The sequence below is a fragment of the Varanus komodoensis genome, unplaced genomic scaffold (genome assembly GCF_004798865.1).
Source record: "Varanus komodoensis strain SLA01 unplaced genomic scaffold, ASM479886v1 scaffold107, whole genome shotgun sequence".
NCBI classification, from domain to species: domain Eukaryota; kingdom Metazoa; phylum Chordata; class Lepidosauria; order Squamata; family Varanidae; genus Varanus; species Varanus komodoensis.
In genome coordinates, this window is record NW_025335305.1 from 156,936 (window position 1) to 180,434 (window position 23,499).

The following is a 23,499-nucleotide window of genomic DNA, read 5'->3' on the forward strand; positions in this document are numbered from 1 at the left end:
GCCAATGTGCCAAGTGTGGATAATGTGGGGTTAACCATAATCCCCCTCACATAACCCTCACTCTCTTCACACAACACAACAGCCCCTGAGCATGAGTTGCATATTCAAAATGGCGGCCACATGCACCATACATGTGCCACAAGATATTGTAGTGTGTTAGCAGCCCAACCATCTTTTGCTTTGCTGTACATTTATATATTAAATACAAATGCATTTTACAGAATCTCATTTCATTGTAGGCCTTTGCTTATAGTCAACACACACATTTATTATAACAAACATTCAACCCAGCTCTGTTGTCTTGCTTGGCATCGCCCATGGTTCTTTATTCATTTAATGAGGAAAAAATGCCTCTCAGGGTACTTCTTGGCTGAATGTCTTCAGAGTGGCGAATTTATCTGTGCCTAATCCCTGCAGTTTCTGTGGGCATTTAGTGTCTCTCTCTTTCACGTGGAACTTCTGATGCTTCACCACATGTGACCGATGAGAAAAGCATTTTCCACACTCCAAGCATTTATAGGGCTTCTCTCCCGTGTGGACCCTCCTGTGAGCCAAAACGTTCGACCTGTCTGAAAAGCGCTTCCCACACTCCGAACACACGAAGGGCTTTTCCCCCGTGTGAACCCTTTTGTGCCTGGCAAGAGAGGAGCTGTCCGCAAAACACTTTCCACACCCCAAGCAGGGGTAGGGCTTCTCCCCGGTGTGGACCCGCTGGTGCTTGACGAGGCCCGACTGCTGGGCAAAGAACTTCCCGCACTCCAAGCACGGGTAGGGCTTCTCGGATGTGTGGACCCGGCAGTGCTTCACGAGGGCCGAGGGCCGGGGGAAACACTTCCCACACGCGAGGCACTCATAAGGCTGCTCTCCTGTGTGGATCATCCAGTGACTGACCAAGGCCGAATGCTGGTCAAAACTCTCCCCGCACTCCACACACTTGCAGAGGTGCGTGTCTCTGTGGAGCCTTTGGTGAGCCACCATGTGGGACCGGTCGGCAAAGCGCTGCCCACACTGCACGCACCCGTAGGCCTTCTTTCCCGTGTGGCCCCTCTGGTGCCTCACGAAGGCCGGGTGGTCGGCAAAGCGGCCCCCGCACTGCAGGCACTGGCGGGGGCCCTCGCGGGCGTGGATTTGCCTGTGCGCCGGCAGGGATGACGTGGGGGCGAAGCGCTGCCCGCATTCCAGACATGCTTGGGGCTCGTCCGCCACGTGGCCTCGGCAATGCTTCACCAGGGCCGCCGGCTGAGGAAAACATCTCCCGCACTGAAGGCACTCGTACGGCTCCTCTCCTGTGTGAGCCTTCCAGTGGCTGACGAAGGCGGAGTGATGCTCGAACTGAGCGCCACATTCCAGACACGCGTAGGTTCTCCCCGCCATCTCGGCTCCCCCCTGCCTCACGAGGTCTGCCTGCGGAGCAAAGCCTGCCCCACGTGCCAAACGTTGGGAGGATTTCTTTCCCATGGGGACGATCTGTGGCACAACACCAAAATGCTGCCCGCAGTGGGAACAGCAGTCCTTTTCTGCAGGGTCACCTGAGAGGATAAAGGACAAAATACAGACAAGGTTCACTGTTGGGGACAGAGGGGAAGGCAGCTCAGAAGCAGAATCAGGATTATCCATCCTTTTGTTCCATTCTTGAATCACCCTGCAGGCAAACTTCTCAAGGTGACACAGGGAGTAAAACAGAAAATACACAAAGCCACATTATAAGCATGTTGAAATAATCCCTTTAAAGTGTTAAAAACAGCAAACGTAATATAACAAAATGTTGAAAAATAAAAACAATGGTAAACACAACAGTAAGCATGCCATTAAAATAGAACAAAGAGCAGTTTTTGCAGGATTTTAAAAAGGCTTGGGAGGGTAAAAGGCCTAAGTATAAACTGAATGCCACAGAAAACCAGCCACCTAAAAGGAATGGAAATGCTGGGGGTGAGCCAAGCCAGCTACTTCAGCCCACTAGAAAGAATGGGAAAAGCACAGTAGAGGAATTATGTTTACTAGGTCTACCTAATATGCCAGAAAAGAGTGAACAAGGTTTGGATTCATCCAAACGCTTAATCTGACTGGATATCAAGCAAAACAGAAGAGGGGGGGAAAGGAGAAAAATGTTCCTGAATAGAATGAATTGTCGTCGTCGTCGTCATCATCATTTTTACACTGCCCCACAGCTGAAGTTCTCTGGGAGGTTTACAGCAGTCAAATTCACCCAAAACACATGGTATATGCAAAAAACTTGGGTTCAGACAACACGATAACCCATGATTCAGCATCAAGCCTGAGTGTAGGTTATCGCGTTGTCTGAACCCTGTCCATAAGTTTACTAAATCAACGTATTATGAAATGTGAACACACAAATTATGTACATACAATTTTATCAACACCTAGGTGAGAATGCACGACAGAAAATTGTATTTCAGACTCTAGACACAGCTATGGAGAACAGGTATTACGAAAAATAAGTTCAGTGTCCTTGGGAGAAAATTGGTTATTTGTGTTGTAACTGAGGTTGTAAGGTTGGGATCATCTTATTCTTTTGGTGAGAATAAAAATGCTTCCAGTCATTCACATTCTTCTAAAAGAATATACCTTGTTTTTGTTTATTTCCATGAATGACAGACAACATCATACATCAGAGGGAAAATGGCTATTGAGTCAAGAGCAAACATCTGTCTTAGAGAGCTTGCCTCAAAAGCCACTCTTTCCACAGCTCACGGATCGACTGAATATGACAAGAAACCAAACTTCAATTATTCTAGCCACAGTCACCACTCTCTTAAAAAGGGATTCAAGGTGAGAGCTGCAGGCCTTTGTGAGAGTGGAAAGATGCCTAGGATACACAGTAAATCTTTGAAATTGTTCATCAGTGAATACAAAAGTAAGATTAAGAAAAAGACATTTTGTGGCCCATTAACAGCACACTTTGAAGAATACAATCAGTCAGTTGAAGAATTTCGCTACAGATGAGCAGGCATGGGCTTCCATTTATAGAGGACAAGAGCCATGTGCCAAACCCAGTCAATAGGAGAGATTTTGAACATTGCAAGCTGCAATTCCTTGTTAGCTTAAGGACAAATGTCATTGATCTATGTTCTTGTAAAAAAGGGAACGTCTGTTTCCTACTGCAAATGTCTGTGTCTTTAAGTAGAACATTTGCTTCTAAGAGAGTGCTGATGGCAGCTGAAATAACCTACGCTAAATTTGGAACTGCATTCACTGTGGGCTTGGGCTGTAGAAAGAGGAGTAGATTTTGAGGGGAGATGGGAGCTGCAGGCCAAAACAACTGGAAGGCCAGGAGCTGCATGCCCCTTGGTTAGTTCAAGCCAGAAAAAATATCTCAGAAAAAAATATCTCAAGTTCTACCATGGGCTTCTGAAACAACAGGTGCTCTCCCGTCTGAAACCAGCTGCTATTTAAGTCTGTCTACATCATTCTCTCTACCACGTCTAGGAGTGACTTAAGATAGTTTGTTATCTTAAGATAGTTTGCTATTTTCTAGAGTGGACTTAAGATAGTCCACTCTGGAGTCATCCACAGCAGTAAATATACAATAGGATGAAACAATTGGAAATGGGATGCCCACAGTCTCCCCATTCAATTAGTGACACCCTATTTATGTCAGTTTTTTCTATGCTACCTTTCAAAAAACAAGCATGTCCAAGCTGGTTCACAAGAAAATGGCCACCGCTGTGTATGCTGGGAGTGGCTAGCCATTCTCCACTAGAGCAATCAATCATTTCAGACCCAGGGAACCTGAGGCAGGCGCCCTGATTTGTTTTTATTTTTTACTTTGTAGTTCTTGATACTTCGTAATTGGCAGGGCCAATTATCCCAAAAGAAGCCAGATCCAAGTCCATTGGGCAAAAAGTTGGCAGAAATTTGTATGTGCTGATTTCTTATAAGGAAACACATGTGTATCATTAGAAATAATATAAATTTTATAGAATGCAAGCTCTTATTGGCTGTGTGCTGTTTCAGATCAGTCTTGCTTAAAACTCGCCTTCCATATACCCAACACTTTTCCTTGGTCTTTAAGGCCTAAATCCAAATGGGGAGGATGGGGTGCTTAGGACCAGCAAAGAATTATGTGACTTAATTGCAAACTAAACTGAGCACATTGCTGAGAGTGTGGAAATGTACTGTAGTGTGTACAACCCACACTCTTAGGCTGCAACTAACGTAGTTACTAAGGAGTAATCCCTATTGTTGTATTATCAAGCTTCTGTTTTAAGTGGCTAAAAGAATGGATAACTTGAAGAAATAAGATAACCTTGTATCTTGAAGGGCATGATTTGCAAATGGGCTGGCATGCTTATATGTGGTATAAGAAGGCTAAGTCACATGGCTCTTTTTTAAGTCACTGTATTAGATCATTAATGTCGGTGTGGGAAAAGTTAAAGATAAAACTGTATACTAAATTACCAAGATGGCTTTCACCCATGGAAGCTTTTGTATATCCAAATGCATTGAATTTTGAAGGGATTATAAGATATGATGACATTTTGGATAAGGATGGAGGGTTGAAATTGAATCAAGAAACACAAAAACAGGGATCTAATATCTCTTGGTGGCACAAGGTGCAGATACAATCGAGATATGCTAAGGACTATAAAGCATGGGGCTTTTATAAGGATTTAACAGCATTTGACCAAGTGATGCTTAAATCAGATGAGAAAATGATTAAAAGACTATATAATTTCTTACTTGATAGGAGAATGGAAGACGAACAGGTTAAGGAAACCATGATAACGTGGGCACAAAACTTTAGATGTAATATTGAATTAGAAAAATGGCAAAAGCTATGGGAGAGAAATATCAAGGTAACATTAGCAACTTCGTATAAAGAAAACTTGTATAAAATGTTTTATAGATGGTATCTCTTGCCAAATAGATTAGCTAAGATGTTTCCAAATATGTCAAATGGATGTTGGAAATGTAAACATAAATTGGGTGCTTTTTATCATATGTGGTAGGCCTGCGATAATGCGAAAAAGTATTGGATTAAAATACATCAATGGCTTGAGGAAATGTTACAAAAACCTTTAGCTTTTTAACCTGAAGTCTTCTTATTAGGCATTATATCTGTGGACATTAGTATACAAGAAATGTATTTGATTTTACATGCAATTACTGCAGCGAGGATTGCATTTGCTCAACACTGGAAAAGTGAAGAACTACCCACCGACGAACTGATTCTAAAAAAGATCCTGGACTGTGCAGAAATGGATAGACAGACTTTATCATTGAAGGAGAAGGAAGATACTGACTTCTATCAAACTTGGGACTCTTTTTATTATTGGCTAGAGAAACGGGGAAACGTATAGATTTAAAATATTTTTAAGTTATCATAAATGGAAAAAAAATGTGGGGGCTGACCCAGCAGGCCCAATGTTTTTGATGATTGATGTTGTTTTTAGTTTGTTTTTAGGATTATAATTTCAAATAAAACTTATTATAAAAAAGGAGTAATCCCTATTAAACCTAGTGGGATTTACTTCTGTGGAGATTCTCACTCCCTCAGATAGAGACTTCAGGACCAAAGGATGCTGCTCTGTTGCTCAGGGTCCCAGGCCAGGGGAAAAGGCAGGACAGACATGGCCAAAAGTGGCTCCTCTTTTTATTGCATGTACTTTTACGCTGGTAGTTTCTGCTATTCTGGAAAGCCAGGTGTTTTTTGTCTGTTTTAACTGCCCTTGGTTCTAACACTGTGAAATCCTAACATGTAGTCCAAATGTGCCACCATTAAGTTTCTAGGAGACTCATCTTAGTCAGACATTTTCATTCGGACCGAACAAAAGCCCTAATATATCACTCAACTTTGGCTTTGGGGTTTTTCTTTCTCATGGACCAGCATAGCTAGCTTAATATTTGGTTGGTTGGTTTTAATTACCAAAATTCCCAAGTTCTTCTCTAGATCCAGATCTTGTACCATCTCCAGGGTGAATTAGGCTGGTTGCAATTCTGAGACTTTACTAAGGAGGGAATCCCAATCCTACATTCAGTTAGCCGGAATTAAATCCCACTGAACCCAGGACGACCTTATGTTTATATTAATATCCCACTTTTTCCCAGCAAGGGACCAGAGCCCTCTCCCCCCCCACTCCATCTTATCTCCACAAGAACCCTGTGCAGTGGGTTAGGCTGTGGGTCAGGGACTGGGCCCTGCCATGAGTCCTGGCTAAGTGCAGACCAGAACCCACGTCCCCCAAGTCCTAGTCCAACACTCCACTGCAGCCTTCCCCACCCTGGTGGCCTTCAGAGGCATTTGAACCACAACTCCCAGAATTCCCATCCAGCAGGGCCACTGCCTGGGAATTCTGGGTGTCGTAGTCCAATTGTGTCTGGAAGGCACAAAATTGAGGAAGGCTGTTCTCCTGCATCACTCACTTCAGAGCAAACATGTTTAAGATTACACAGAAAATTTCATGCACACGCTTCTCCCCGGAGCCCAGTTATTTCCCTGCCCCACACAATTCCCTGCATCAGCTCGGCTACTTTTCCCCATCCCGTGTGCCAGGGAGCACTGCACCCTTCAGCTTCCTCACAAGCAAGCTCAAGCGATGAGCACTGCACTGCACTGCAGCCCATGTCCTCCCCAGCGTTTAAAAGGGGGCCAGTTCCAAGATCCCCCAGTCGCAGCAGGACTACCGAGCTCAGAGGGAAGGAGCAGGTGTGATTCCGGGCAGCGGGTGGCAAGTGAGGCGGCTCACCAGGCCGGGGCCATGCCCGGGCGGCCCCCGCCAGCACAGCTCCTGTCCAGCCCCAGCACAGTGGCAAGGCTGCCTTCGGCGCTGAAGTGGCCACGGCCCTTGACCGCTGGCGGGCAAGCGGGCGAGCGCCAGGGAGAGGAGGGGAGCACGGCTGCCACCCCTGGGGCGCCCCTCGAAGGGGAGCAGGAAGCAAGCGCTCGTGTTACGTCACTCCACGCCACTCGTCTCAGGCTGCCTGGGGGCACTTGGGGGGCGATATGCCCCGTCCTAGGTGAGGAAAGGGCAAGGGGGCTCTGCAGGTGAAAGCGGGGCAGGCACGGAGGCAGCTGGAGCATCGGATGGCAAATGCTGGGAGGCCTGGAGCTGCCACTGTCCCAGGTGGCAGCTGCTGGTGGGGCTGGGCAGGGCTGGACCTGCTGCAACCTCCCCCGCCATTCCTGCTCCGCCGTGCGCCCCAGAGCTAGGAAGAGACCTGTCTTCTGTCTGCATGGAGATTCTGTTGCTGGCTGCAAGCGGGGGATGTGCTGGGCATCTGCACATGCTCAGAATACCTCCCCAGCAACGACTCTGTCTTTCTCTCTCTCTTTCACACACACACACAAGTGACTGTTGGGAGGATGGGGGAAAGGCTTCTGGCCAAGGGCTACCTGCGGATTTCTCCTCCTCAAGCTGGAATTGCTGCAAAGCAAGGGAATAAACAGGAAAGTCACCCCAGAGAGCCATACATTTTGGTGGTCAGGTAGAGCAAACAAAAACAGGTGACTCAGAGGGGGAACAGCAGCTCAGCCTGCCATGCAGGTAAAGGAAGAGCTTCCTGTTATTCACCTAAGCACCTGCAGTCTGATTCAGGCAGGGACCGTGCCCACCTGGGAGGAGGGATTTTGCCTTCTCTCCCGGCTCCCCACATCATTTTTGTCTAGAAGTTCCTGCCTCCCCCCGCTCCCCCACAGGATAGTTGAGGAAAGAAAAAATAACTTTTCCTGGAGTTTTTTGCTTTTTTAACCACCTCCCCATGGACCCAGGTGAGACTTTTGCCAGAAATTAGGAAGGAGCAGAAGATCTAACTCCCAGTCCTGCATCACCATGGCTCCTATCCAAATCGGGGTGCACATGCTTACACAGGAGTAAGTAGGGACTAAGCTACTGGAGTGCAAGTACAAATGATCCTGAATCAGGACCATAAGACTTGGGGGAGGGAAGATGACAGTAAATCTCCTCCCGCCATTTTCATGCTGAATTTTACCCCACTGCAATTTTTGGAAAGTTTTCAAAAGTTGGGCACAAAAATGGTGTGGGGATGTTTTAATCTCCCCACGCCCCCCGCCATGTCAAAGACCCAATCCAAATTGGGAGGTACATATTGGGCCTGCAGGCCTGTTAGGCTGGGCTCCCCTGCCATTAGGCCACAACAGGGAAGTTGTTTGCTGATTAACCCACAATGGTGTTGTTCCTGACTTGTCCTACCCACTCCAGGTATGTATCTCGGAAGCCTCTGTGAATTTCCACATGCTGCTGGTGCCCCCCATGTTGGTGGAGTGCTGGATCCAGTTCCCACGTTCCTCTGAACTCCAAGGCAACTATCCACGGTGCCAAACAGAAAGGGTTCCCACGTCCTCACCATGGTTTTTACAAGTCCAGGCTTCAACCCGAGTCCTGATCACTGGGAATAGGCGGGGTACAGAGAGAGCAGTAACAGGAGCCAGCAGCCCGACTGGGCGATCTCTTGCTCCCCAGGAGAGCAGCCTTTCTGCTGCCAGTCCATCATGCACTGGGCTCGCCTTCCCTCAGCTGGCTTCCCATGGAAAGTTTTCCCAACCTTCCCCCCCTTGGTAGATCAATACCTGCCTGTCCTAATTATTCCAGTGAAAACGGTAACTTCTCACACTTCCTCCATGGACGGCACAATGCTTGTCTAGCTTGCACAAGATGCTTACCTCCCTCTGCTCTTTCACAGCCGAAGAACTGCTCGCCCCGGTTTCCTGTTCTCCCCTCGTCCAGTTCTGCACTCCATCTCCTCAAGAAGTAGTTTGGACCCTGGCTCTCCGTGTACTTTCCTCTCCCACCCTACACCACGCCAACTGGCCTTCTGGTTTACCCCAGCCTCACTTGGCAAGGCACCCTGACATGCTATTAGCCAAATTCTCCGCCCTCCCCACACACAGACCCACGGGCACCACCTCCCCAATCTCCAGAAGCCACTACCTAGCTGGATAACTGGATGCTTCAAGCAGATTCAGCTCTGCCACTCTTTAAAAAACTTTATTGGTAAAACAGAATTACTAGCAAGTTAGGCAGACCATTCTAGAAAGCGTAAGAACAGTCCTGGCTACTAATCAGAAGTTTCTAGAAAAGCCCTTTGAGGATCTAACACAGAATGGCCAAAGGCTTGGCTCACGGGGGGAATGTTAGGTGCAGGGATAGTGTGGTGAGTGATGCAGAAATGGAATCTCCTACAAAGTAAAGGGAAGGGGGCCTGGCCAGAATAATGACGGGGCAGGCAAAGAGAAATGCGACTCCAGGAGTTGGGAGAGGGGCTCGGCTTGGCGAAAGACGCTGGCATGGAGTCTGACTACCTCTGCACCAGGGAGGCAGGGCAGCCTATCCCAGCGTGTTCCTCCTATCCAAACAGATTTAAGAAGTCTGCTGAGGATCCCCTTGAACACGGTCCCTGCGCATGCGGGGCCAATGTCTCAGGCCACGAAGAAACAGCCTCGAGGGCACCAGGTGCCTCCCATTGCCAGGCGCTGGGTTCAAGGAGGGAACAGATTGGGGGAATTTATCTGCGGCCACAGCATCATTTTCAGCCTGGGTGCTGGCCTGGCTCCCTCCTCGGCTTGCAAACGTCTTGCAGGATGCCGCAAGCGACACTCGCATTTGGTAGGAGACCATCTTCCACATCCGGCTGTGTGCAGAGGGAGGACCACCACAGACATCTGCACCTGCAGCAGTGCAGAGCTCCCTGGTCTGCTTCTCCCTGCGCCGTGGCCACGCGGAACAGCAAGCAGGGATTCCAGATTCGGCACGGCATGGCGCCACTTGAGCTCATCCCGGCCGTGACGGTGACCAGCGACGGTCTTCATGGCAGATTCATCAGCCACGCTTGCATTCCCGCACTTCCCAAAGGACGGTACTGCGGAGGGGCAGGCAAGTGCCACTGTGGTTGAGCTGTGAAGACGGGAGGACCAGAAGCAGAAGAGGGACTGGAGCCAGAATGGAGGAAAGGATGAGGCTGGGCGAGTTTAGCAATGCCAAGCCCAGTCAGTGGTGGGTGTGCGAGTGAAGCAGCTGTTCACGGAAGCCTTGCTTTTAGGGACCGGGTGCATTTGTGCGACATGAGAACCCCCGGTGGCTTATAAGCCACAAGGTGAGTGGGTGTGTGAGAACCAGACACAGGTCTGTCAGGGAGGTTCCTCTGGGGGTTTGAAGCCTAGTTTGTAGCTGGGTCAGTTTCCCCCCCAGAGAGAGGTTGTGCGGGCCAAATGCGGATGACAGAACCACTGTCCGTCAAAACTGGCTACAAGGAAGCCACTTGGCAGGAGCAGCATAATCCCAAAAATTATACCGCGGTGGGAGTTCCAGTGTCATGTGAATCCTTCCTATACAAAAAAATGAGCAGAGGAGGAAGAACGGCTTTTAAGCTTGGCTTTAAAATGTAAAATGGCTTTAAGCAGCTGGGACTGAGGGGAGCTGATGGTGGGGGAATCCTGAAATGCAAACGAGTTAGTGGAGGGCCCTGCATAGCAGTAGGTGGGCCTTGGTTCATTAACCAAGATCCCCCTTGGCTTTCCTGCAGAGTGGTAGGCAGTGAAATTAGTGGTGTTACTTCCGTGAGAGAATCGAGGCCAGAAGCAGCAGCAGCAGCAGCAAGAAACACTCTGGAGTTTGAATTGAGCCACAGTCAAAGGTGCAAAATATTAAACAATCCCCCCACAACATGCATGCTCAGCTGCACAAGTTTCTGCTATGCAATGATGATGCTAAGAAACTGCATTCCAGCTCTTGGCGTGATCGGCTTCCTCCAATCCAGAAACGCAAGGGAGGCATCCCCAGAGCTCCCTCCTCCTTGCTTGAATGCCTGGCCGGACCACACCATCACTGCTGCGAATGGTGGGGTGAAAAAGTTCTTGAAAGCACACCGGGGCACGCCTCCCAGTGCGAATTTTTATTTTGCTACCACTAGGACGGGATAGGGACAGAAGGACAAAGCCTGTGAACTGGGAGAGGGCGGGCCACGCGAGGGGTGGAGCAACACGGCGGGGGGGGGGGACAAAGGGGCGCCTGCGCCTTCCCCCGCCTGCCTGCATGGCAGGACGCAGCCGGCAGCGAGAGCTGCAGGCCATCTTGGAGGGTGCTGCTCTGCTTCCTCCTGTGCAAGCAGGACTGCAGGTGCTTGTCGGGGTGGCCGAGGACACCGCGGGGTGCCGCCATCACACCTGGGATGAGCAGCACGGGTGGAAGAGCCACAAAAGGAGGTGGAGGCAGGCTGGAGTTCAGCCGGTCAAGGGTTCAAAGCATGGAGCTGCTGAGGAGGAGGAGGTGGTGGGACAGGAGGAACTGTTGATGGTGGGAGAGGTAAGGGAGATGGTGGTGGTGGTGGTAGTAAAGTTGGTGGAGGAGGAGGAGGTGGTAGTAAGGGTGGAGGAGCAGGAGGGGGTGGTGGTAGTAAAGGCAGAGGATGAAGTGGTGGTAGTAGTAAAGGTGGAGGACGAGGTGGTGGTAGTAGTAAAGGCGGAGGACGAGGTGGTGGTAGTAGTAAAGGCGGAGGACCAGGGGGTGGTAGTGACAGGAGCGGTGGAGGAAGAGGAGGAGGAGGAAGGAGGGATAAATTCCTGTGCTGCGCCACAGGGATATGGCTGGAATGGCGGCTGCGCTTGTTGGCCCTGCCCAAAAGTCTGCAAAGCTGCCGTGAGCATCCGGATGGCATCGGTCTGCCGGTCGATCGCTGCCGTGCGAGCCATCATTACCCGCTCGAAGACGATGTCGGAGGCTGCCATGCCCTGGCGCAGCAGCTCGCCCGACGCGCGGATGCTGTTGGCTATGGTCCAGGTCGACCGGACGGCTCGCAGCAGATCGCTGGCCCGCCTTTTATTCTCCTGCTCGTTCATCTCCCTGGAAAGCTCGTAGGTGCGCTCCCCGGCCGTTTCAATGGCAGTGACCAAGTCCCGTGCGAGCTGCACGCGGTCTGTCTTGCGCTTGTTCCTGAGGCGCGCGGCGCGCTGTGCGTTGGTGAGGGGCGGCTTCACCTCGGGAGCGCTTCTCCTCGGCTGAGAGGCTTGTGCTGCGGCCGGAAAATGTTGCTCCGCGGGCTGTTCCGGCTCCTCTTTTTCTCCTTCCTCCTCTCCCTCGGGGACTTCCCTGCAGTCCTCTTCCTCGGGAAAGTGAGGGGCGGACAGTTCGCTGGGATCGGTGAACAGGTGCCCCAAGTCGAACTCGGGCGGGGGCGGCTCTCCTCCCCAGATGGTCTGCGACAGGTAAGGAGTCAGGTTCTTCTCCAGCTGGCCGCTCGGGTCCTCAGGGGGCTCGCCACTGCGGGCAAGGGTCCGCATCACCATCCGGTCCAGGTCGGTAATGCTGTGATTCTCCCACTGCTGCTGCTGCTGCTGCTGCTCCTCCTCCGGAGACAGGTGCCTGGGCAGGACAGCTTCCGGGGGCCTGGAAACCGTTGCCGACAGGTTGTGGCGCGTTGGGTGGGGTGTGCTGGAAGCGGGTGGCCTTACAGGGTAGGGCTCCACACGCCTGGATGCATCTGGAGTCAGGAAGCAGGACTCCCTTGTTGGGGAGTGGTAGGTCTTCACGGGGTGGTATTTAAGCCTCGGAGGCTGCGGGGAAGCGATCCCGCTGCCAGCAGCTGTCACATCCCGATGATCCATCAGGATACTTGCCAACTTGTCGAAGAAGGGCATGGTGCGCTGAGTGACACCAGAGCATTTGTTGTGCGTTGTGATCTGCTTAAACTTCTTCTTCAGGCTGTGCAGCTTGTCCTTGCACTGCGAGCGGGAGCGCACGTAACCTCGCTTTAGCATCTGCTCTGAAAACCAGGGGAAGAGATTGTCGTGCCTGGCGCTCTGCAGAAGTTTTTGGGCCTCTGGGCTTGTCCAGAGATCTATGAATGTGGCAAGCTCAGCCTCAGACCAGAAGTACGTCTTAACTTTCTGAGGGTGTTGCATTCCTTCGGCCTCCGTTGGGGCACCAGACGCCTCGTGAGCCCATTTTTGCGATGCTTCTGTCAAGGGATCTGGAGCTGATGAAAAGAGAGGGGGAACGAGTCGGTGTTGGCCTCCTCTGTCAGATCCATCAGGAAGTATTGCAAGAGCAGCAAAGGTCTAGGAACCGTGCCACATCAGTGCTGGATCTATCTATTTCCCTGCCTTTGGGACGGCTGTCAGGCCATGGCCATGAGTCTGAGTTGTGCTGTATTTACTAGATGGAACAGCCAAGTAATGGTGAAAAGGCTTCACGGAAAAAGAGTTGGGTGAAGACTCTTGGAACAGATCAATTTCAAAAATGAAATTAATTTTACCCAAATTGATTTTTAATTGGATGTATAGCATGATTGAAGGACACCTGAAGTCACTTTTGTTAAGAAATTACAGACTTTTTTCCATAGGAGCCTCACAATACACTTAACATCTGTGGAGGGAGACCGGAGCAGTGGAAGGAAAAGCAGAATGTGGCAGAAGTTTGGGCTCTTTTGAGACTGCTGCGCATATTCTATGCAGCTCGCTCACAAGAAAATAAGCAAGAAAAAATGCTGAAACGCAAGTAGCAAAATGTGCTGGAACAGGGAAAGGCAGAAAAGGCCGGGGCAGACAAACTATAACAATGAAGCCGGATGCTGGGCAGGGCTCAGGAGCAGCAACGGCTTTTGCTGGTCTTGCTCAGCAACTCTAAAGTACTTTTCAACAACCCATGATGAAATTGCTCTCCTGGGCAACATGGCAGGTCAAACAACCCCTAGAACAGTCCATGGGTTCTCAGGACGGCTTGTTTGGAAAAAACAAAACATACCAACAAACAGCCCAGCAAGGATGATGTGGTCTGGGTTCAGACAACATGATCGATCAACCATGGCTACTTATGCATAATAGGTTATCATATTGTCTGAAGCTGGCCACTTACACTGAAGTAAAATTTAACTTTGGACCTAAAAGAGGAAGTCAAAGAGAGGGTGTGTGTCAGAGAGAGAAAGAGAGAGTACAAGCGCAGCGGCAGCAACCAATAGAACAATCCAGGCGTGATGGGAACTTGCAAGCCAATTCTTTCTAAGCTTCTTTTTCTTCTATGGCTTGTCAATTTTTAAGGGGTCTGTTTGCAGCCAAATAATGTGATTTAAGAAACAAACCAACCCAAACATATGTCTCCTACTGAAAAAGTATGTTTTTACGCTCGCATCGTAATTTCCCACTTTCTGATCTTACTGGCTTGGCAAAAAAGCAAGTACTGCTTGCTTCCAAAATCATTCCACACTGGCTTCCCCAAAATCAGGACCCATCTATGCCTTGGTCATACAATGCATGGAAGATTTGTGAGTGTATCTCAAAATGTATTAGTTTTAAAGTATGAAAACTTTAGAGTCTTTAAAAACTCAGTTTTAAACCTGGTTCTGTCTGGAATGGATTTGTTGTATTAAAATGAATCTGAGTGCATGCCAAAAGATTGATTTTGTCAACAAATACTTCCATTTTAAAAGGGAACTATTTGCATGCAACATGATTTTAAAAAATGATCAGAAACCACATTGTTTTTTCAAATTTGTGAAGTTTAAACAAAAAGCATTTGCTTATGTCTGGGTGTTGAGCAGGCACGCTGGGAATGCGGGACCTTTTCTGCATAGGACTGTACACATTTTACGCACAGTTTGGACTGATGCATTGTGCCGCTTCTTACCATTGTTACTTCGGGGCAGGCATGAAGGTTTGGGGGACGCTTTGTGGAGAACACGCAAAGCAGTGGGCTTTGTGATTGTAATATATACGTAAAGTCACAGAATAGCAGGGGTGAAACAGGTCCAACCTCCTGCTCAGCACAGGAAGTTAAAGCAGGGCTTGGGGACATGAAATGAGGAGTTCTGCCATCACAACGCAATACCCACAGATTAACATCTGGTGTCCTGAATGCAACAGCTGGGGCGCAAGAAGAGATCCCACTGGTTCACAAAAGGCCACGACTGTTCCAGTCTATCTCCAATGGTTGGAAGGGGGGACCTCAAGGGATGAGGTGTCTCACCTGAGCTGGCACTGGAGATCTCCATTTCATCTAGGTTTTGCGTTTCTGGCACCCATGGTTCTTCTCCTCGTTCCATCTGGGAGATGAGTTCAGGTTTGGGGCCTGAAAAACCTGCAGACAAGTCAACATGAAAGGATAAGTTGCTATTTGGAAGCGTGCCACGAGATATCAGGAAAAATCTCTTGACTGTTAGAGCAGTACGGCAATGCAACCAATTCCCTAGGGAGGTTGAGGGCTCTCCTGCACGGGAGGCATTCAAGATGCATCCAGACAGCCACCTGAAAGGGATGCTTTACCTGGAGTCCTGACCTGATGGCCTTCTAGGCCCCTTCCAACTCAGTGATTCTGGGTAATTCATAAAAAACCATGCTACTGCAAACTGGTTTCGGGGGGGGGGGGGCGGTGGAAAGAAGGAGATGACTTTGCATTTCTTCAGAAGTTTATCAAAGGTTCCTAAATGAGAAGTGTGAAGCAATGCACACAAAATCCTAACTTCACTTGTGCACTGATACATTCAGAGCCGGTGGTGACTGATCAGGAAAGAGATCTCAGAGAGAACGACAGCTCAATCCTCAAATGGTCTGATGACAACCGCCAACATTCCTGATGGTTGGCCAGGAATGCTGGGAGCTGTGGTCCAAAACACTTGAAAGGCACCAGGGTGGGAAGCAGGCTTCAGCCAGGACTGAGCCTCTCTCTTTCCAGCTGGCCTGCCTCCAGATCACTCCAGAGTTTCATCTCTTGCAAAACAATACAGCAAGTTCCTTACCCAGTGAAGCCACATTTCCGTAATTCTCCATCATGACGTTCTTGTACAGCGCCTTCTGATCTGGGTCTAGCAGAGCACCCTGGCTCTCCGTGAAATACACCGCTATATCTTCAAAGGTAACCAGGCACTGTAAGGAGAGAGAGATTTCAAACCAGTCCCTGCTGCTTCAGAACCCATTTTTAGTAATATGCAAATATTAAATTAAACCAAGTCATCGATGCCTCGAGTACAAAGCAGATGAGTCACCGACGTTTTTATTGTATGGGGCAACATTCTTATTAGAAGCTATTTAAGGGGCTTTTCTGGGGGAAACAGGGAACGATACAGCCCACGACCTGCAGCCTAAAAGTGGTACAAGTCTATGAAGAACATTCCCATTTGAGATTACTAATGCACTAATCACAAGATGCAGTTCCATGCATGTTTAGACAGAAATAAGTCTTGCACCTCCTAGCATTCCCCAGCTGGATTACTCCCTGTGCTAATCTCAGTCTGGAAGAAATTATGAATATGTGTTGCCCAAATTCTTTTATTTATCTACTCTATACCATATCTAACATCCAAAATGAAAATGCATCATAATATAAAAAACTCAGCAGTTAAACTGTTGAAAAGATCTAACACCAGTGTAATGACTAAACAAATGAACTGGGCAGCCCAAATGTTCAGGAAAGGCCTGGATAAATATGTGAGTTGCAGACGTCTAAAACAACCGGAGCTGTCAATGAGACACGGCTGGAATAAGAGCAAGGAGGGTATTTTTCTGTAAAGTGTGCTACACCACAGGGAAGGCCCACTTTCTGGCTGCTGTTGTGTGATTCTTATTATTACACTGCATTTATATCCCACCTTTTCCTCCTTGTAAAGGACCAAGGATAGCTTACGTAGTTCCATTTTATCCTCATGATAACATCCCTGTGAGGTAGGCTGGGCTGATAATCAGTCTGGCTTAAAGTCACCTCGGGAGCTTCATGGCTGAGAGGAGACTAGACCTGGATCTCCCAGGTCCCCACTCCGACATTCCAACTACCACAATCCGTAAGTCACGGCTCAACTATCCTTCTGCAGACATTGGCAAGTGCACAGGTCTGTCTATACTGGGGAAGGCCATGCACCAGACAACCTGGTCCCGGGTTATTAGAGCTTAAGATGGCCCAGGCACCAGCCTGAGCCTGCCTCTTGCAGCAATTGCTTCCACACCAGTGTGGCACACACTCAGCCAGGGGCCCAGCCTTCACATTCTGCGCCAGCGGCAGCCTCCAAACCCTGTACAAGGGCAGCCCCGCCTGACGCATGTTACCAGAGTAATAAGCATGAGGTGACCCATGCAGACTACAGGCTGATCGCACACCGGCGGCTCGCATTCCGCAGACTCGTGCCTGGATGGCAGACCGTGTGGGATGTCAACGGATTGCCTGGAGTTCCAACGAGGAGGAGCAGAAGTGCTCCAAGTGAACCTGCGCCTCACATTGCAATATGTTCAGGGTTCCAGCCACTCCACATCATTTCCCTGCACCCCAGAGATTTTTCATTTCCTCCCTGCCCCACAAACACGTGTCAGCATTCTGTGGTCACTGAGCACCTCAGTTCTCACTGGGCTGGGGGTTTTTTTCGGGGGAGGACTGTCCCCTTGGGCATCTTTTCCCCTAGACTTGTTTTCTACAACTGTAGATCCCACCAGTGTGCTGAGACCTTCCATGTGCACATGGGTGTTGTTGTCTTGGATTTACATAGGAAAAGGCACTCATAAGCCAGAACTCCAGAAACCGAGTAAACAACAAATACATCTGTTGTTAATAAACAGATGTCTAGAAACATAGAAACAGAGCGAGTCAGAAGGGGTCTCCCGGGCCATCAAGTCTGCCCCCCGGCTCCAGCTGGCTCTGCTCACGACATGCCTACCATGGGCATGTCCAGCCTACCCTTGAACACCCTCAGCAATGGGGCCTCAGGCACCTCCCGTGGAAGCCCATTCCATGCCCTAGTGGTCCTAAGTGTCAGGAAGTACTTCCCAGCATCCACCCTAAATCCTGGTTCCCTGAGCCTTGCTCCACTGGAACATGTCCTGCCCTCCGCAAAGGCAAATTGGTCTCTACCCACCTCTGTGTGACACTCCCTAAACTGGACCCTTCAGCGACAGTGTGCAAAGCACAGGCCCTTCCAAAACACCGTATTTCAAACATCAGCCTCAGGACAAGCAAATAGTAGGAAGCATGGCCCAACCGTTGCACAGAGCACACCACACTAAAAAGCGCATAACTGCAGTCCTTGCTTCCAGGCCAGGCATCCTTCACTGCCCAAAATTCCTTCCCCTCAACCACACACTTTCCCACCACTAAATACTGCCACTGTCTCTTCCACACCCACTAAATATCCTCCTTCCAGCTTCCTCATTCACCGCCAGCAAGTCAGGCGGTTGCCCCATCTGGCCCAAAACCATCTTCTCTGCCTGGTCGCGGCTCTCTGCTGCTAGTCTACCCCAAATCCACTTTTTCATTGGAGAGGACAGCAACTTTCTGCATGCGAAGCAACGGCTCCGCCACTCAGTCTCTCCCCTCTCCCCACAAAGGCAGCACTTGAGCTGGAGTAATGTCTCCATCCAGGCTCGGGCTGCAGTCCTGCCTGTCGGCCCTCCCAAGCGTGGCACTTCGGTCAGCACACCTGAGATGCAGGTTCTAGTCCTCATGGCGCTCACAGGGTGATTTTGAGCCAGACACTGACTCCCAGCCTAACCTGCCTCACAAGACTGTTGTGAGGTTAAAAATGGAGAGGAAAATACTATAAACCGTCTTGGGCTCCTTACAGGAAAAGAGGCAAAATATAAAGTTTAAAAAAATAAAGAATCGTGGGCACTGTGTTGGGAAGCGGTAGACAATCCCATATTGAGACAAAAGGCCAAGGGTAACTTTTGGGCTTCGGGGTTATGGTTCCTTCCTCCTTACGGGACTCCCAAGGAAGACGGTGTGGGCTTTCCACGCTCCAGAAACACCAGCAGGGCAAGCACTGCGCTTCCCTTCCCGTACACTACCCAAAGAGGAACAGCCCCTCAGCCTCCTTCGTCTCCCCTTCCGAGGCCCCGTTCGCCCCCCCTTCTCACTAATCTCAGGAGCATCAGTCCCCTTCCTCCTCGCACTTGCTCCCCACTCCTCCTCCTCCTGAAAGCCAGGCAGGGGAGAAAGATCCAGAAGGCAGCCCTTGCTCCCCACTCACCCACGCAACCCCACTCTGGGAAAGTTTCCTAGCCCGCAAAAGTGCGCGGGGCAGCCGACCCGCCTCCCGCCGAGCCCCCTGCCATTTTATCCCCTCCACCTGGCCCCCTATCGGCTTCCACGGAGTTCTTGCCTGCGCAGCTGCCGCGTTCATTTTCTCCCGGCCGCCTCTCCCGACAATTCCCTTTCGCCTCCCACCTCTGAGCCAATCCGATCTCCTCAACGCACGAATCAGGAAGCTCGGGGGCTGCTGGGACATGTAGTCCTCCTATTTCCCGCCTTCGCTCCCGTAAAGCAAGGGAGGGAGGGGGCTTCTGGGATTTGTAGTTCTCTCTCTCGATAAGCCTAATTTTCCTCGCCGAGCCGCTTTGGAAGATCAAATGAGTGTCGCTTTGTCATCTCGCCTTGCCTCGCGTTGCTCATAACAACATCAGCAGAGCCTTGCTGGGTTAGACAAAGAAGCAATGCAGTCCAGCCTTCTTCAACTTGGTGCTGGACAGCAGTTCCCATCATGCACAGCCAGCTGGCGGGTTATGATAGGACTCTCAGTTCAACCCTTCTGACACGAGGTTGGATATAGGCAGGCAGCTGTTCTTGAGAAACCTTTGGAAATTCGAATCTAGTGAGTTGTGCCACAAATGCGGGGGCATAAAAGGTGCCAATGGCTCTCTTCTGCTTTGTTTTGTCATGCCAGGATGAGGTATCCAGAGATACACTGCCTCTGAACTTGGAGGTTCTGCTGGGTGGCTGTCTTTGAAGACCGACACAAGATAAGGTTGACTATCTAGAATCATAGAATAGTTGAGTTGGAAGTGGCCAGAAGGCCCTCGGGTCCAGCCCCCTGCTTTTGCAGGACACTAAGTTATGTTGTCCCATTCAGATGACTGTCTAGATCAGTGATGGCGAACCTTTTAGAGACTGAGTGCCCAAACTGCAACCCAAAACCCACTTATTTATTGCAAAGTGCCAGCACTGCAATAAAACCTGAATACTGAGGTTTTAGTTTCGAAAAAACAACTCACAGTCAGTCCAAACAAATACATAGATACATACATACATATATGTATGTATGTATGTATGTATATGTATGTGTGTGTGTGTGTGTGTGTGTGTGTCTCATCTCTCCTTGGCAGCGCACTGACTGGCCATGCGAAAGCTTGGATGAGTCGCAGCTCATGACAACATCACCTGGCACCACTGCTCCTTTCCAAGCATGCGCATGGCCCCTGCGTGCGCTGCTATCCAATGCTTGGCTGCTGGGGCAATGCTGGGGCGACTTGGCTCGCGTTCCAACAGAGAGCACTCTGCGTGCCCGCTGTGGCACGCATACCATCGGTTCGGCACCACCAGTCTAGATGGTTTTAGCATGTCTTCAATGCGGGAGAACCCACAACTTTCCTGAGTAATAGGTTACATTGTCGTACTGATTCGACAGTGAGGAAATTCTTCCTGGTATCTGGTCTCTTTTAACTTGAGTCCGTTATTCTGTGTCCTGCCCTCAGGAATGGATGAGAAGAATGGCTGTTCCTCTTTGCAACAGCCTTACAGGTACTTGTGCAGGACTGCTATATCCTCCCTCCCTCGTCTCTCGAGGCTGAACATGCCCAGTTCTCTCAGTCCCTCCTCACAGGGCAGTGTTTCCAAACCCTGGATCGTCCTTGTTGCCCTCCTCTGTACCCTTTCTAGCTTTTCTGCATCTTTTATAAACGTAGGTGCTCAGAACGGGACACAGTACTCTAGGTAAGGTCTGACTAGTGCTGAATATAGAGGAACTAGTACTTTATATCTTTTGGAAATGATTCTTTTGTTAACGCAGCCCAAAATAGTGTTTGCCCTTTTTGCAGCTGCATCATATTGTTGGCTCATATTTAGCTTGTGATCTACAAAAACCCCAAGATCCTTCTCATTTGCAGTATTGTTGAGTCAAATATGGTAGAGGTGCATTTGGTTTCTCATTCCCAAGTGGAAGACTTGGCATTTGTCCCTACTGAATTTCATTCTGTTGTTCTCTGCCCAGCAATTTTGTCTATCAAGATCTCACTGTATTTGGGTATTTGCTATTCTATCCAGCTTTGTTTAAGAGGATATGTCCAGAGCAGGTCCAAGACATTTTGCCACCTGAAACAAAGACAAGATTTCACAAGATTTCATGGAGAAGCTGATCCAACAAAGATAATACTTAACACTGGCAATGGGAGCATTGAGAGCCAGTGTGGCGCAGTAGTTCAGAGCACGGGACTGGGACTCAGACGATCTGGGTTCTAGTCCCCGCTCAGCCATGGAGCCAACTGGGTGACTTTGAGCCAGTCACAGACTCTCAGCCCAACCTACCTCACAGGGTTGTTGTTGTGGGGATAAGATGGAGGAGGAGAATGATGTAAGCTGCCTTGAGCCCTTTGCAGGAAAAAGGCAGGATATAAATAAATAAATAAATATACCCTGAGGGCAGCAGGTGAGTTTAGGGGCCACAAAGTAGTCCATGTGTCTCATGCAACAGTAGCAAATGGTGTCCAGTCTGAATGGTGTGGACCAGCTGCGGCAAAACCAAGGGATCACTGAAAGCTGAGCCAACTCTCAGTTTTCTACAGAAGTCACCTACCTGCCAGGATCCGAAGTGTTGCACCTTGACCCTGAAGGTCTGAGGGCTACTTAGCATTGCACTGGGAGAAAGGTGTGTGGACTCCACCCCACCCCCTGATAGCCACCCCAAGCCTTGTGGTAAGGCCTGGAGCCCAGTTTTGCACAATCACTGAGGGAAGAAGCCACAGTGGCCTCTTTTCCCTGCCTCACGTGTGCCAGTTGTGCACGGAGTGATTTTGTTAATCACCCTCGCAGTGCGCGGCTTGCCTCGTCATCCAAAACCCATGCAGTGTGCAGCAGCGGTGCCTTCAAAACCACACCCAGTACCCACAGTTTGTTGTGAGGTCCTAGGGGGTCTTTGAAGCCAGCCCCCACTGCTCAACTGGCCAGGTTCTGATGACACAGAAAGGCGCACACTGTGAGAGCAATTAGCAAATCACCCTGTATATAGCCAGCCATGTGGAAGCAGTGTTTTTTTCCCCATTTTTATTGTGAATTTCATTAAATTGAAACCAAAACTAAACAAACAAAACATCCTGCAATCCTTGTCCAAGTTATGAGAAATGGAAAATTACTGTTACTAAGCAGGAAGGTGATAACTGAAGCAAGGATGAAATAAAGGGCTTGGGTAAGGCCATTGAAACCTCTTAAGGCGAAAGGGCCTGAGGACAGAACCATGCAAAGAGCTGTCATAAAAACAATAGTGCTTCTTACATCAAAATCCTGAAGAACACAAGAGAGGTGAGGTTGGGGGCAATGGAAAAATTGTCACCTTTTGCGGAAGGGAGTAGGAAAATGATTGCCTCTTACAACTGGCCGTTAGGAGCTCGGAGGAAGGGCTGTTCTCCTATCTCGTCCTCCTCCAAGATTTAAGAAATAAGTGGTCATCAAGCCAGCCAGTTACAAGGCCAAGACGGCCTACTGAACTCTTAGAAAGTAGTGCACACGCTTAATAGGCTTATGGATAATAACTGACACACCTCTCATAGGTAATGAGCATGGGATGTATGAGCTGGAGGGGGAACATATCAAGAAGTAGTATGATGAACGGAGAAGATTGTGACTGTTGGGAAAATTTGGATAAATCCTGTCTGAAAAACATTACTTCTGTGTGCTTTTTCCATTGTGGGATCAAATCCTGTCTTCCTTCTCAAAACCAAGCTGTCACTGTTTAAAATGGCATTCCCCCTGCTCCTTTCTCTCACCTTTAGCTGTGGGTTACAGTACACAGGCCATTTAGTCCACATTTACATTGTATACCTTCAGAATGATTAAATAGTCATTGTTGGAATTCAGTTTACAAGGAAGTATCTTTTGATAGCCCAGAGGCTCCATGTGCCCTGGCCAATTCAGAATGCCTAGAAGTAGATAAGAGTCTTGAGCTCATGCATAGTTTCAGTAGCTTGAATTTACATGTCTAAGCAGACCTGGAGGTGGGTTCAAGCTACTGAACTAAAGTGTCAATACAGGCAATTAGAAATATTGTGATCTCATTGTTACTGTGTGATTGACTGACATTTCTTTATCTGTTCTGTATGGGATGACCTCAGAATCTTATTGTAATCTCTGCATTCTGTCATCAATTGCCCTGTACCTGTGTACCTATAAATGCCCTGTAATGGTATTGAAGCTTGGCAGCAGAGTTCACCTCTGCCTGCCAGGTAATGCATGCATTATTGTGAGTACCGCGGGAACCTTGGGGTAAATACAATAAAGCCTCAGATGGTCTGGACACTTGGTCTTTCCCACAAACTCGAGTTTTATTCCCTCTTCTCAAATTGAGATTCTGGGATTCTGACATGACCTCTTAGTAACCCAGCCAGTGGGAGAAAAGAGGCAGGTCTGTGAGCCAGAAAAAGGGAATAAAAGGCAATGTCTTTTGTGAAAACGGCACGCTGCCTGTGTGGTGGGCACCCGCTCTTGCAAGAACGTATGAAACTAGTGCTGCTTGGTACTTTGCCTCCCGTATCGTCACTGCTTGGAATTTCATTCCTAACAAAGCGAATGT

At 49.2% G+C, this 23,499-nt stretch overlaps 2 protein-coding genes across 2 annotated transcripts; both read right to left on the minus strand.

Annotated features, from left to right (window-relative positions):
- Positions 1 to 291: 291 nt before the first annotated feature.
- LOC123018013 (oocyte zinc finger protein XlCOF6.1-like) lies at positions 292 to 1,374 on the minus strand. The gene has a single exon (XM_044419751.1). It carries the CDS (start codon positions 1,372 to 1,374, stop codon positions 355 to 357), a length of 1,020 nt encoding a protein of 339 aa, XP_044275686.1. The 3' UTR covers positions 292 to 354.
- A 5,329-nt stretch (positions 1,375 to 6,703) lies between these two features.
- LOC123018014 lies at positions 6,704 to 19,170 on the minus strand. The gene is made up of 8 exons (XM_044419752.1): positions 19,045 to 19,170; positions 15,703 to 15,829; positions 14,934 to 15,044; positions 11,353 to 12,948; positions 11,006 to 11,140; positions 9,731 to 9,837; positions 7,355 to 7,385; positions 6,704 to 6,813 (listed from the first exon to the last, which is right to left on the minus strand). The coding sequence occupies exons 1-8, from the start codon at positions 19,168 to 19,170 to the stop codon at positions 6,704 to 6,706; spliced, it is 2,343 nt and encodes a 780-aa protein (XP_044275687.1).
- Between the last annotated feature and the right edge of the window lie 4,329 nt (positions 19,171 to 23,499).

Bases quoted from the DNA above. Each gene is read 5' to 3' on its own strand.
- LOC123018013 (XM_044419751.1), bottom strand. From the start codon at position 1,374: ATGGCGGGGAGAACCTACGCGTGTCTGGAATGTGGCGCTCAGTTCGAG.
- LOC123018014 (XM_044419752.1), bottom strand. From the start codon at position 19,170: ATGTCCCAGCAGCCCCCGAGCTTCCTGATTCGTGCGTTGAGGAGATCG. The intron at 12,949-14,933 runs GTGAGACACCTC...TCTTTTCATCAG, and splicing joins GATCTCCAGTGCCAGCTCAG to CTCCAGATCCCTTGACAGAA. The intron at 11,141-11,352 runs GCTCCTCCACCC...TGCTCATCCCAG, and splicing joins TACTACCACCACCCCCTCCT to GTGTGATGGCGGCACCCCGC.